Source organism: Poromitra crassiceps (assembly GCF_964638095.1).
Source record: "Poromitra crassiceps genome assembly, chromosome: 6".
NCBI lineage: Eukaryota > Metazoa > Chordata > Actinopteri > Beryciformes > Melamphaidae > Poromitra > Poromitra crassiceps.
The window spans coordinates 15,055,133-15,070,343 of record NC_139627.1 but is presented as its reverse complement, the minus strand read 5'-3'; the positions used below and the strand labels follow the sequence as shown (position 1 = coordinate 15,070,343).

General features: G+C 43.3%; 1 protein-coding gene across 3 annotated transcripts in view; it reads right to left on the bottom strand.

Moving 5' to 3' along the window:
* Positions 1-14,950, bottom strand: part of tpm2 (tropomyosin 2 (beta)) — a gene marked incomplete at its 5' end in the record, with an annotated part of 39,931 nt that extends 24,981 nt beyond the window's left edge. For 2 of the 3 annotated variants that reach the window (XM_083638418.1, XM_083638417.1), the window contains 2 exons: positions 8,347-8,472; positions 14,729-14,950. In XM_083638418.1, the coding sequence (XP_083494544.1) occupies positions 8,347-8,472; positions 14,729-14,842 (240 nt within the window). Of the gene's footprint in view, positions 1-1,997; positions 2,130-8,346; positions 8,473-14,728 lie in introns of those variants that run through there. The other variant, XM_083638419.1, reaches the window with a different exon arrangement.
* Between the last annotated feature and the right edge of the window lie 261 nt (positions 14,951-15,211).

The following is a 15,211-nucleotide window of genomic DNA, read 5'->3' as shown; positions in this document are numbered from 1 at the left end:
AGAGCAATGCTCTCTTTTTCAGGAGAGCCCTGTTCACATTCACACCTGGAAGCTGACCAGTACAACCACAGTCTGATCTGCTGGCCACTGAGCAGCTCCACTGGAGCGGTTGGGGGTTAAGGGCCTTGCTCAAGGGCACCTCAGTGGTGGTAATGAGGGAGGGACAAATGCTGCCTGTCACTTTCCCCACCCAACTATCCTGTTTGCACAAAATTGTCATACTAAACTCCCCGGCTGACACCCCAAAAACCTACAATCCGCTACAGAAAAAATAATATTAATGTTTGTTTATTAATCCATTGATGCCTGATGCAGCATTTGTGTGTGTATCCCTTTAAGTCCCTTAAAGGGATACACACACAAATGCTGCATCAGGTATCAATGGGTTAACTGGCCCCTGGCCTCCTATCATTTTACAAAAGTCCCCCCCCCCCCCCGGGGCAAAGCAAGTTGAGTATCCCTGCTTTAGGCCACCACTGCCACTACTGGACAGGTGGAGAATGGCAACGAGATGGATCCAAGAAGAGAAACTCAACCTCTGACACTGAAATCGAAGCTGGGGCTCTCTCCTCTTGAACGGCGTGTTACCTGGATACCGGGGGAAACCCTATGTTGTGCCATTGTGCTAGAAAACAGAGAGACACTGACATGACATGGCATGGCATGACGTGAAGATGAGATGAAAACAGAGAGACACTGACATGACATGGCATGGCATGACGTGAAGATGAGATGGATGCAGACATCCAAGCCAATCGCTTCACACCTTGGATTTGTTGCAATTATTTGGGACAAATTGGGACTCCGCTAAAAAAGAAAAAACAGTCATGTGCTTACTTGAGACTAATTGACACCATATCAAGCCTGTAATGAAATGTAGGCCTATATGCTTTTTGGACAACTGATAGTCTTTCAAACTGAAGCCACAAAGACAGTCACTATAGTTGTAGAGGGTTTTATGACACAGAATAGAGGGCTTTCTAAGTTGATATGGAGTTAGGCCTGGAAATGTATTTTTGCTGCATTTCACTATTTATGGAGACTGGACTGGACTGGACTGCCATTGAATTCCTCATGTATGAAATACATGAGGAATTCGAGTACATGCATGCTGCTGAGCATGTGGAGTCTATGTCTGATTTGACATGTCATAGCTCAAGTGTTAAAATAGCTCTATGAAGCTATTGAATGTTTATGGTCTGTTCCATGATTTTTAAAGAAGGTGCTTTGAGGCACACAGAATATAATAATATTGATATCTATAATGATTGAACATAATATAATTTACACATATATATAGGCCTACAACATAATTCAATCTGACAGAACAGAAGTAAGGTCAAGTTGGTGAAAAATCCTTATTGTTCTCTTAATTAGTAAATTTTTCTATATGCTTTCAATTAAGTTCTAAAGAGATTCAAATATGCTTTGCTGACCATTTCGTTTTATGAATCGTGTAACAAACTAAAATTGAATAGCCTACGTCTCCAGGTAAAGATGCCCGCAGACGCAGTAGTGGATTTTACCAACTATGTCAAGAAGATAATATGGCTGGTTTTCTTGAGATGTGTTTATGAGAAGACCACAGCTACACCTTCTAATGACACAATAAGGCCATATTACATTCATATTAAAACCAAATAAGGATCACATGCTAATAGAAAATTGGAGACCAGTTACTTATGAATGAGTGAACTAATGAACTACCAGTTCCTGTGAAAATCTACCAAAGTAAAAGCCTATGGTTGTCCATAGGCTACATATATCGTTGTATATTGAATTCAGTGATTCCACAGAGTATTGTACGATGCTCGATTTTATGCATACCGCTATATTTAATTATTACTTGTCATTTTTCATTTAAAAAAATACATTTATCTGAAAGGTAAAATTCCTTATTTCCGGTCTTCTTCTGTGTACGCGTGTTACCTTGACGCAGTGCTGAGTCCCGTATGCGAGTGAGTATCGTGTGTATTATGATGTGTTTTACGCTTTACCCTCTCTCTGGCCTGTCTCTCTATGTCTGCCTCTTGCTGCAGCATCTCGGCGCGGTCCTCCGCCTCGTACGCAGCTTGCTGCAGGGTCTGGATCTTCCTCCTCACCGAGTCTATGGACGTTAGCGCCGCCATGTTGTTCTCCGTCTCCCAGAGAGACACAGCGGCCACTTGGCAGCCACTGCGTTACCACGGCAACGGGGTCAAGCCCCGGCCCGTCACAATCAAAACACTTCCGGTCTTAACTTCCGAAATAAAAGAACATGGCAGAGACAGGTCTCTGAACTATGTAGTGCCTAAGTCACGCCCTCTTTCGGCTTCGACATCAGACCACTGAGATATATCAGACCCAGTCACCCAGAGGCATGTACAGTATAGAAGAGTTGCGACATCTCCATTCACTCCAATGGACCAGCTTTTTACTCTCAAGAGTTCCAGGAAGTAAGGTTCTGGATTAAGCAGCGCTGTCCAGTTGCAACAAAATGGACAGTTTGTGTTGTACTTTGAAAGTTTTTTTAAAAAATTTGTATCAAATTGTACATTATCAGCTTTACTTTAGCATTCGAAAGTAGCGCGAGACTGCTTCCTGGCTGTTCATTGGCTAATGAGTCATGCAATTTGGTCCCTTGCTGACGCCACTCTCTCTCTAGAGCAGAGGTTCTCAAATGTTTTTCAGCCAAGGACCCCTTACAAGATAGAAAATATACCGGGGACCCCCTCATTCTGATTTGTGATTTTGGGCTAAGCTTAATTGCTTCCACAGTAACGTGCTTGACTTTTAAATTGATAGGTCTGTTAGATTAGAATGTAATCCATGGACAATTTTAGATTTAAAGCATAACATATTTTCGTTGAACTACGAAGCTTTTGCAAAAAATAATAATAATAATAATATTTTCCTGAAAAATTTCCGCTGACCCCCTGGCAAAGTGCCACGGACCCCTGGGGGTCCCCGGACCCCCATTTGAGAACCACTGCTCTAGAGGACACTAATTGGACCGAAGAGATTTCATTCCACATTCATTTTCCCGGAGACGTTTAGAAAAGTCTGTAGGCCTATAGAAAGACTTGTACTTGAGCCCCCCAAAATGGGGGCGACTCTCACAGTCTGACTGTATCTATGGTCTCTCCTGATCCTGAATATATAGATGGGCCTACAGTCAGGCTGCCTGGCACGCGAGTGGGGTAAAAAATATATATATATCTCAATGGGCGGACTCACCAAAGGACGGTGCTCAGCTTGGCTGCTCTACACTACAGGATTGGGGATTCTAGAGCAGGTACATAGACGTCTGTTCACATGTGCGTTTACTGCGGTGGTTGAATCCCCTTGAATCACCGATCCTGTCTGCCTGGGCTGGGCTAGCAGCTAAATGCTAACTATGCTGAACGGGGAGAACGGGAGGATTTGCCCCACCTTCGACCATGCCCCCAACCAGCTATCCCATCGGCTATGACAAGACATTGACTGTATCTATAGCATTCTCCAATACCTTGGTTTGACCAAGTAGGCAAGAACTCTTTTTATAAGGGTTTTTCAAAACATTCTTTAAAGGAATGGGGAATGAAATGCCTTGGGTCCCATCATGCCGAACACGGAAGAGGGCGTGACTAAGGCACTCTAAGATGCCTCCATCACATAACGCCCCTACACATTTACGTAAGGGATAATGTATATTGAGGCGGTGATTACGGGGGAAATAATGACCGACAGGTGGATTGAGCCCGACGCGCCAGCGGATTTATGAGAGGTTAATCGTTCACCTGAAGGTCATTATTTCCCAGTAATCACCGCCTCAATATACATTATCCCGCTTAGAACACGGCCTACAACTAAATCATTCAATAATCTGACAAAAATAATTATTCAAATAGATTTTTTAATAGCGTTTTCAGCGACAAAGCGGTTTCATTCGTAATTGGCACACAAGACACCACAGCTGCAACTGGTTGGCCTAATTAGTAGTGTCTTGCTGACAAAAAGCTCTTATCAACTGATTAATCCAGGTGTGGCAGAGCAGCGGTCGGTTGTCGAGAAATAATGACCGGTGAATATTGTTGATTGACCAATCAGAATCGAGTATTCAAGAGAGCCGTGTTCTAATGTTATATATCTATGGTGAGGAACATTATATGGTGCAGGACAGTGTTCCATTTGGAGACATGTCCCCTCATCCCCTCGCATCACGTCTCCTCCTTGGTGACAGGTCAAGGAAACAAGGAGGAGAAACCGCTCTGTCTTTTAAAATGTCTTGTACTGACTGTTGTGTCTGTTTTCTCACCCATGGTGTGCCTAAAACACGGTGGTATGAGGCAGTGGCCCCCAAAGACGGGTCCAGGGACCCCGAGGAGGGGTCCTTGAGGGAATTCCTAAGGGACGCCAGAAAAATGACCAACAGTAGATTTCACTATTCTTTCTGTCCCTGGAAGTTAGCAATTATGAAAGTAGGTCGGCCTATATGGATGGCTCTTTTGCTTCCTTAGCTTTTACTCAATTCTGTACCATATATCAAACAATAACAATCTTCTCAGATCGGGTTCCATTGGACAAAATCTTAAGTTGTATTAAATGTGGTTCAATCATGGTCTAATGTAGATCTGTTTGTGGGGTCCTTGACATGAAAAAGTTTGGGAACCCTTGTTAAGGGGCCTGCATGTAATAGTGACACTACGCTATAGGGCCTATAGCGTAGTGTTGGTCTATATATAGACCAACACTACGCTATAGGGCCTATAGCGTAGTGTTGGTCTATATATAGAAACAATAGCGTAGTGTTGGTCTATATATAGACCAACACTACGCTATATATGCCGGGTGTTCGCTTGATACATTTACTGAAACAGGATGGAGGGGGACAATGGTAAACATTGTAAACATGGCCACATCGTCACACACATGAGGAATTCAATGGTGGAAATAACGACTTTCTCTGTGGCAAAGTGATGAAATAATGCAGAAATGCCTTTAGTTCATTTCCAGGCCTACTCCACATCAAATCATAATATTCCGTGTCATAAAAACATCTAGGTTACAACTACAGTGTCGTTGTTGCTTGAATTCAGTTCACACCGTATAAGCCTAAAATGAATAGTGGACAAACAAGCAACTGGCGACAACTGGCACAAGGTGGAGTAGATGATGACAGAAATTTCATTTTTGGGTGAACTGTTCCTTTAAATGTCAGTTTTCAGGCTATTTCTGTGGCCTCCTTCAAATGAATGTAGAAAATCAGAATGCTACCAACTTGTCGCGGTGCGTCTGGTCTTGGGGATTTGTTTATATTCTGGTTTTCATGCCGGTCAAGAGCCGAATGAATAACCCCCACGTTAAAACTAAGTGGAATATTGCTATAAATGAAGCCTACGTGAAAGTTTGATGAAATACATCTTTTGAATTGGTAAACCTGTCCTGATTGAAGGGCGTTTAAACATGACCCTGCGCTGTAAACGGTGCTCGACGGAGCTCAGGAATGTGCCGGACGAGGAAACCAAAGCTGTCCGACCAAGAATCTGTCCGGATCCATTAGAATATATGGCATTTGCTTGGAGGTGCTGACAAGCTTTATGATATGTTTGTAGAATGTGATACTGTACACGTCAGATTTAATACGCCCTCTGCTGCAGCTGTCAGTGCTGAGATCACCGCTCAACACCATCTCTCCACTGGGATTGATTGGCGGGCGTGTGGAGGAGGGGAGGGGAGGGGAGGGGAGGCCTGGCTTAAAATGGATATGATATGAATATGGATATGAATGGAGATATGCAACAGGGTGTGCAGTGCATATTTAAACCACAGGGGGACGCTGCAAAACCAAATCCATGAAATGTTGAATCGTTCATTCATTGATTCAGAGGCACTCGAAATAAATGAATTTCTTTTTGCCTTTTGCGCATGCTTTACAATACGGTTCTTAATGAGTGAGTCTCCTCCAATAATAACTCCGTTAACTAATCTTAAGGGGATTTTGCATGAATTAAGGCATGTAAGTGTAAGGCTATTTTAAAGCCCAGTTCACACCAATGATTCGCAGCGCAACGAGTTGAAACTTGCAACTGCTTGCAATGCTCTGCAACTCTGGCGGCCTTTAAAATAGGCTGGAGTCGAGATGACGCGGGTCTGTTCAGACCGCTGCAACTTTGTTCTAGAACAGTTGCGTTGCGTTTGGGGATTACTGGCTTGTAGAGTATACAGTAGCTCACCTATAGGACCGACAGCACCAGTTTGTAACAATGTCATTAATGGTCTAAAGCGGTGATGAGTTGATGTAGACATAGAGGTAATTTACACCTGGCGCTGCTAACATGCATTTTCTGTGATCAGATTGTAATCAGATTGTGTTTTATCACTTGAAAGTACAGGTGTAAACACCCCCAAAACGCATTGAAGAAGGATTGCAATCTGATCGGCCAAACCACCTCCAGAGGTGGTCAGGGATGCATTGTGTACACATTAAACACAAGTGTAAATGCAATGTGTCCTCTCAATCTGGATACAGCAACTTTATGCGACTTCATGATTGAGAGGACACCCATTTCTGCCATCAGATTGCAATCTGATTGCAATCTGATGGCAGAAAACGCATGCTAACGCCAGGTGTAAATGGAATCAGGCTAATGTGGTCAAGCACAATCTGATTGCAATCTGATGGCAGAAAACGCATGTTAATGCCAGGTGTAAATGGCCTCATACTGTATGTCAAAGAGCCTTGCTATTCATTTAAAAAAGGCACGAGTGTAAAGATCCTATAGCCGCAATTTTGACGCAGCATACAGTACTTTCAATCACCTACTATTGGTCTACTTGTCAGCATTTTAACCCTTAAAAAGGGTTACAATGCTTAAAATGTAGAGCAGTGGTTCTCAACATGAGGTACAGGGGCCACCAGGGGTCCTTGAGGGGCTTCCAGGAGGTCCCCAGCAAATTGATGAATTGTTAAACGTCAACATTACTTCATTTACAAGAAGTGAATTAGATAATGTAGAATAATCACTGCATAGTTTCACTGTTGTCTCTCTACCTACAATACAGACAGTCTGTTATCTCTCTACCTACAATACAGACAGTCTGTTATCTCTCTATCTGCAATACAGACAGTCTGTTATCTCTCTATCTGCAATACAGACAGTCTGTTATCTCTCTACCTACAATACAGACAGTCTGTTATCTCTCTACCTGCAATACAGACAGTCTGTGATCTCTCTACCTACAATACAGACAGTCTGTTATCTCTCTACCTGCAATACAGACAGTCTGTTATCTCTCTACCTACAATACAGACAGTCTGTTATCTCTCTACAATACAGACAGTCTGTTATCTCTCTACCTACAATACAGACAGTCTGTTATCTCTCTACCTACAATACAGACAGTCTGTTATCTCTCTACCTACAATACAGACAGTCTGTTATCTCTCTACCTGCAATACAGACAGTCTGTTATCTCTCTACCTACAATACAGACAGTCTGTTATCTCTCTACCTACAATACAGACAGTCTGTTATCTCTCTACAATACAGACAGTCTGTTATCTCTCTACCTACAATACAGACAGTCTGTTATCTCTCTACCTACAATACAGACAGTCTGTTATCTCTCTACCTACAATACAGACAGTCTGTTATCTCTCTACCTGCAATACAGACAGTCTGTTATCTCTCTACCTACAATACAGACAGTCTGTTCTCTCTCTACCTACAATACAGACAGTCTGTTATCTCTCTACCTACAACACAGACAGTCTGTTATCTCTCTACCTACAATACAGACAGTCTGTTATCTCTCTACCTACAATACAGACAGTCTGTTATCTCTCTACCTACAATACAGACAGTCTGTTATCACTCTACCTACAATACAGACAGTCTGTTATCTCTGTATACCTACAATACAGACAGTCTGTTATCTCTCTACCTACAATACAGACAGTCTGTTATCTCTACCTACAATACAGACAGTCTGTTATATCTCTACCTACAATACAGACAGTCAAGGAATTGTGGACAAAATCGTATCTAACAATAAAAATAAATTCTCAGATTTGGGCCCGTAAGACCGGATCTCATCAAATGTGTCTGTGGATTTAGACAATGTGGGGTGGACATCCACTCACAACCAGGGTGGGAATTTCATCATTTTAGGGGCAAGACCATCTGGCCTTGGGTGTTGCAATTTGTTTTAGGGCACAAGGCCACATGTTGCTCTATTGACATCATGAAGAGCGATTTTTCTGAAATGTGTGTTGCCATGTAATTCCCACCCGGCTCACAACACATACTGTATCCTAATGGTTGTTCCCATGTTTGTGAAGTTGTGCGGTGACGCCCCCCCTTGGTGTTAACTCCCGTCACTCACGTCTGTTGCCTTCTTCTCGGCCTGCTCCAGCTTCTCCTGGGCATCCTTCAGCGACTCGGAGTATTTGTCCAACTCATCCTCCACGCCCTTCAGCTTCTTCTGCAGGCCCTGCAACTCCTCTTCCAGCTTTCAAACAAACGCACCACACGAAAGACACACAGACAAGGAGACAGAGCACGCTGTCAGATGAGCGTACAACTTGTCGGACACACAGTGAACCACGGTCGCAGATCGTAGATCGCTACAAAGTCAGACCTAGTTGCGTACTGTAACTAGGTACCCAACTTTCCGGAGGGTAGAAACTAAACATCTTTCAGCAGAAGAATCGCTTGAAGAATTTTTTTAATATATATCATTTCCTTTTCTCTACAAAAAACGCCCAGAGTCGACGCGATCGCCAAAACAATTGTGTAATAGCAACATTGGCCCACAGAGTGGCTCTAATAACGGCTCTAAAATTGCTTTCTTTTTGGATTCTCAACCATTCCCCTCAATTATACTTGACCAATTCCCCCTGCTGTGCCCGTCGTTGCTCCACCCCCTCTGCCGATTTGGAGAGAGCCGTAGACTAGCGCACGCTTCCTCCGATACATGTGCAGTCGCCTCCTTTTCACCTGAAAGCGAGGGGTTTCACTGGTGGGATGTGGGAGGATCACACAAACGTTACCTTCTAACAAAGCCGTTTTTGTGAAACTACAATGCTCTCGTTGGGCTGTGTGGACCGTTATTACGTCACAATGTTTGAGACATGGGCTGTCAGAGTCTAGAGGGCATTACAGACCATTATTAAAGAATTTTCATAACTCTGTCCAATTGTGACCCAATGACTCATTTCCAAGGCCTATAAAAAGCCAACGGCGAATGACAGCGACATGGCCAGAACACAATGTCCCTACCCTACCGCAAATGCCCTTTCTATATTACATCTAACGGACTGTACCGGTCTGCAGCTATGCGAGGCGCCTGCGTCACAAATAGCCTTGGACAGTTCTCATCGCGGAGCTGTGGCATTGTGGCAACGACCCCCAACCCACCCCGAACAACCTCCCTCTCTCTCTCTCTCTCTCTCTCCCCAACCCACCCCGAACAACCTCCCTCTCTCTCTCTCTCTCTCGCCAACCCACCCCGAACAACCCCTCTCTCTCTCTCTCTCTCTCTCTCTCTCTGTGGAACAATTCAAAGCAGGTGAGGGCTCTTTAAAAGGGAACACCAAAATAGACATGCCACCATTTGAGGCGCCCGGCCGGACCCGGAGAAACAATTGTGTTGGAATTGTCATAGCGAGATGAGGTGGAAACAAAGAGTGTTCATGGCAGTTACACTATTCATAGGTCCAACCTGACCGTGTCAATTAAATGAACAGAGCGGGGGGCAGGCAGGGTGTAAAAATAGGCGTCCATAGGCGTCCATTTCTTTGGTCTTCAGAAACAAAAGCTTAAAAGGACAGAGTTTGGGCGATATCGGCCGTAGAGATGTCTCTCGGATACAACTGGATGGCTTTAGCGGGTGGAGTTCGGGCGAAAATAGTTCTGACATGAAAGTGCTCACAACAAAGTCTGTGGATTATCTTGAGTAACCAGGTCATGATTTCTGGAGAGAGACATTGCTGTTGAGTTTTTCGAAATGTATTTTTGGGGCGCTTTGAGCACCAGAAGCCGAGTGCCATCCAGTTCCATTGTGTTTGAGAGAAAAGCAGCCATCTCTAGGGCCGATATCTCCAAAACTCCACAACTCACACCAAAACTATCCAGATGGATAAATAGCACTACAGTTAGGAGGAAAAATAGGTCTTTTTGATTCGGGGGGGTGAACTGTCCCTTTAAATAATTCCATTCCCCTACTCCCCAGCCTGGAAACAGAGGCTCCCCGCGGCTTCACAAACACACAGCAGCGATGGCGGCATGGCGACAGCCTGAGGGAGTCTCTGATTTCCATACCTCTGGGAACGTCTCTTACTTAGGGGGGCTTAAGTGGAGAGAGGACTCGTATAACATCTCTCGCGCGGTGTCTAATAATAACTATGATGTGTGCAGAGGAAATCCACAGTGTGCTGTATATATGATATATGAATGGGACACCCGACTTTCTGAGATTTCTTGGAACATGAAAGAGATTGTTCCGTTATACAGTACGTTAAGATTGTCCATCTGTTGCAGCTTGTCGTTAGCCGCCATTCAATACATCTCCTGACTAGTGGAGGTTCTGAAGGAGCCGTTAGCTACTATGCAGCCACATTGACTCGAGGATATGCCACGGGATTCTTCCTTCCATAGGGAGTCCCCCAGTCAGTGCCCATGGAAGGACATGAGGAGACGATGCGGTTGATAGAGAGGGTGACCGAGCAGGTGCCAAGAAATGGCTTTGGGACTCTGAGGATGGAATTATAGGATCAAAGCGAGCCGGCAATGTGACTCGCTCACCAGCACTTTTTAATGTGACTCTCTCACCAGCACTTTTTAATGTGACTCTCTCACCAGCACTTTTTAATGTGACTCTCTCACCAGCACTTTTTATATCCTTAGGGTGAAAATAAGCACTAAGCAGAGGCAGAACCACCTTGGGAGAAAGTCCAAATAAAAAAACTGCACACTGCGCCCCTTACTGTATTCCATTAAAAATCCATAGAACACCTGAACCCGATGTCCATCACCGGTCCTCTCAAGAAATCTCCAAATCCAGAACCAATGACAAAATGTGCCTGCATTTTTAATCTATTGCCCAAAAAAAAAACAATAATTGAATCTGTTGTCCACCGTATAGAATGTGTGTCCCTTATGATCACTTCTAATATTAGGCAACAGAATTGTCAGTGACTGTGGTCTACTTACAGAATCCCACACAAAATATTGAGATTGTATTAATTCAGCAGAGAAAATTATTTGAGCTACTTTTCCTTTTTAAGAAAAGGCGAAGTGCGGTGTAGTCCAGTGGATCTCAACGTGGGCTCCGGGCACCACCAGGGCTCCTCGAGGGGGTTCCAGAGGGTCCCCAGCAAACTGATGAACTGTTAGTGTTACACTTCACCATTGTTCATTTACGAGAAGTTAACACAATTAGGCTAGAGGATGTAGAAGAAAGACTGTTCTGATCATAGTTTCTCTGTTGTCTCTCTCCCTACAATAGAGATAGTCTGTTGTCTCTCTACCTACAATACAGATAGTCTGTTGTCTCTCTACCTACAATACAAATAGTCTGTTGTCTCTCTACCTACAATACAGATAGTCTGTTGTCTCTCTACCTACAATAGAGATAGTCTGTTGTCTCTCTACCTACAATACAAATAGTCTGTTGTCTCTCTACCTACAATACAAATAGTCTGTTGTCTCTCTACCTACAATACAAATAGTCTGTTGTCTCTCTACCTACAATACAGATAGTCTGTTGTCTCTCTACCTAGAGATAGTCTGTTGTCTCTCTACCTAGAGATAGTCTGTTGTCTCTCTACCTAGAGATAGTCTGTTGTCTCTCTACCTACAATAGAGATAGTCTGTTGTCTCTCTACCTACAATACAAATAGTCTGTTGTCTCTCTACCTACATACAGATAGTCTGTTGTCTCTCTACCTAGAGATAGTCTGTTGTCTCTACCTACAATAGAGATAGTCTGTTGTCTCTCTACCTACAATAGAGATAGTCTGTTGTCTCTCTACCTACAATACAAATAGTCTGTTGTCTCTCTACCTACAATACAGATAGTCTGTTGTCTCTCTACCTACAATACAGATAGTCTGTTGTCTCTCTACCTACAATACAGATAGTCTGTTGTCTCTCTACCTACAATAGAGATAGTCTGTTGTCTCTCTACCTACAATAGAGATAGTCTGTTGTCTCTCTACCTACAATAGAGATAGCCTGTTGTCTCTCTACCTGGATAGTCTGTTGTCTCTCTACCTAGAGATAGTCTGTTGTCTATCTACCTACAATAGAGATAGTCTGTTGTCTCTCTACCTACAATAGAGATAGCCTGTTGTCTCTCTACCTACAATAGAGATAGTCTGTTGTCTCTCTACCTAGAGATAGTCTGTTGTCTCTCTACCTAGAGATAGTCTGTTGTCTCTCTACCTACAATAGAGATAGTCTGTTGTCTCTCTACCTACAATAGAGATAGTCTGTTGTCTCTCTACCTAGAGATAGTCTGTTGTCTCTCTACCTAGAGATAGCCTGCTGTCTCTCTACCTAGAGATAGTCTGTTGTCTCTCTACCTAGAGATAGCCTGTTGTCTCTCTACCTGGATATAGTCTGTTGTCTCTCTACCTAGAGATAGTCTGTTGTCTCTCTACCTAGAGATAGTCTGTTGTCTCTCTACCTACAATAGAGATAGTCTGTTGTCTCTCTACCTACAATAGAGATAGTCTGTTGTCTCTCTACCTACAATACAAATAGTCTGTTGTCTCTCTACCTACATACAGATAGTCTGTTGTCTCTCTACCTAGAGATAGTCTGTTGTCTCTCTACCTACAATAGAGATAGTCTGTTGTCTCTCTACCTACAATAGAGATAGTCTGTTGTCTCTCTACCTACAATACAAATAGTCTGTTGTCGCTCTACCTACAATACAGATAGTCTGTTGTCTCTCTACCTACAATACAGATAGTCTGTTGTCTCTCTACCTACAATAGAGATAGTCTGTTGTCTCTCTACCTACAATAGAGATAGTCTGTTGTCTCTCTACCTACAATAGAGATAGCCTGTTGTCTCTCTACCTACAATAGAGATAGTCTGTTGTCTCTCTACCTAGAGATAGTCTGTTGTCTCTCTACCTAGAGATAGTCTGTTGTCTATCTACCTACAATAGAGATAGTCTGTTGTCTCTCTACCTAGAGATAGTCTGTTGTCTCTCTACCTAGAGATAGTCTGTTGTCTCTCTACCTACAATAGAGATAGCCTGTTGTCTCTCTACCTGTAGATAGTCTGTTGTCTCTCTACCTAGAGATAGTCTGTTGTCTATCTACCTACAATAGAGATAGTCTGTTGTCTCTCTACCTACAATAGAGATAGCCTGTTGTCTCTCTACCTACAATAGAGATAGTCTGTTGTCTCTCTACCTAGAGATAGTCTGTTGTCTCTCTACCTAGAGATAGTCTGTTGTCTCTCTACCTACAATAGAGATAGTCTGTTGTCTCTCTACCTAGAGATAGTCTGTTGTCTCTCTACCCAGAGATAGTCTGTTGTCTCTCTACCTGGAGATAGTCTGTTGTCTCTCTACCTAGAGATAGTCTGTTGTCTCTCTACCTAGAGATAGTCTGTTGTCTCTCTACCTAGAGATAGTCTGTTGTCTCTCTACCTAGAGATAGCCTGTTGTCTCTCTACCTGGAGATAGTCTGTTGTCTCTCTACCTAGAGATAGTCTGTTGTCTCTCTACCTACAATAGAAATAGTCTGTTGTCTCTCTACCTAGAGATAGTCTGTTGTCTCTCTACCTAGAGATAGCCTGTTGTCTCTCTACCTACAATAGAGATAGTCTGTTGTCTCTCTACCTAGAGATAGTCTGTTGTCTCTCTACCTAGAGATAGTCTGTTGTCTCTCTACCTACAATAGAGATAGTCTGTTGTCTCTCTACCTAGAGATAGTCTGTTGTCTCTCTACCTAGAGATAGTCTGTTGTCTCTCTACCTGGAGATAGTCTGTTGTCTCTCTACCTAGAGATAGTCTGTTGTCTCTCTACCTAGAGATAGTCTGTTGTCTCTCTACCTACAATAGAAATAGTCTGTTGTCTCTCTACCTAGAGATAGTCTGTTGTCTCTCTACCTAGAGATAGTCTGTTGTCTCTCTACCTACAATAGAAATAGTCTGTTGTCTCTCTACCTAGAGATAGTCTGTTGTCTCTCTACCTAGAGATAGTCTGTTGTCTCTCTACCTACAATAGAAATAGTCTGTTGTCTCTCTACCTAGAGATAGTCTGTTGTCTCTCTACCTAGAGATAGCCTGTTGTCTCTCTACCTACAATAGAGATAGTCTGTTGTCTCTCTACCTACAATAGAGATAGTCTGTTGTCTCTCTACCTACAATAGAGATAGTCTGTTGTCTCTCTACCTACAATAGAGATAGTCTGTTGTCTCTCTACCTACAATAGAGATAGTCTGTTGTCTCTCTACCTAGAGATAGCCTGTTGTCTCTCTACCTACAATAGAGATAGTCTGTTGTCTCTCTACCTACAATAGAGATAGTCTGTTGTCTCTCTACCTACAATAGAGATAGTCATGGGATTCTAGATGAAAGCATATCATAATAAAACAAAAACAAAATCTCAGATTTGGTTTCAAGAAACAAATCTCATCAGATGGGGGGTCCGTGGCCCAAAGGTGCACTAAACGAGGCATCGTTGATAAGCAAAAGGATGAGATGATTGGATAGTCCTATTACTCTTGACAGTTTTGTCCCATACCTGTTTACATTTGTCCTCTGCCCCCTTTTTGTCCCCCTCAGCCTGCTCTGCCCGGTCAATAGCATTCTCCTTATCCAGCTTCAACATTTGCATCTTCTTCTTGATGGCCTCCATGTTTCCTGTGGATGCTTGTTCTCAGCGCTAGAAGGAGAAGGGCAGAGTGAGTGCTCTTGCAGACAGACGATCTGTGCACAGACAGACAGGAGAGGCAGGAGCGGACAGGAGAGCTGGACTGAGCGCGAGGGACAGAGCTGAAGGATGCAGCTCACCAGCCCCACACTTTTCCCTTCTGACGTCACGCAGAGCCTTGGGGGGATGTTGCCTATGTTTGGTCAGGTGGAGTTTATTTTCTACACTGGTGGAACAAGTGCTGAGAGCTTTACTGAAGTGGACGTAGCAATACAACAATGAAAAGATACCCCAATGCAAAAATGTCAAGATACTCCACAAGTAAAAGTCATGCATTTATTGGCAGCAAAAGGT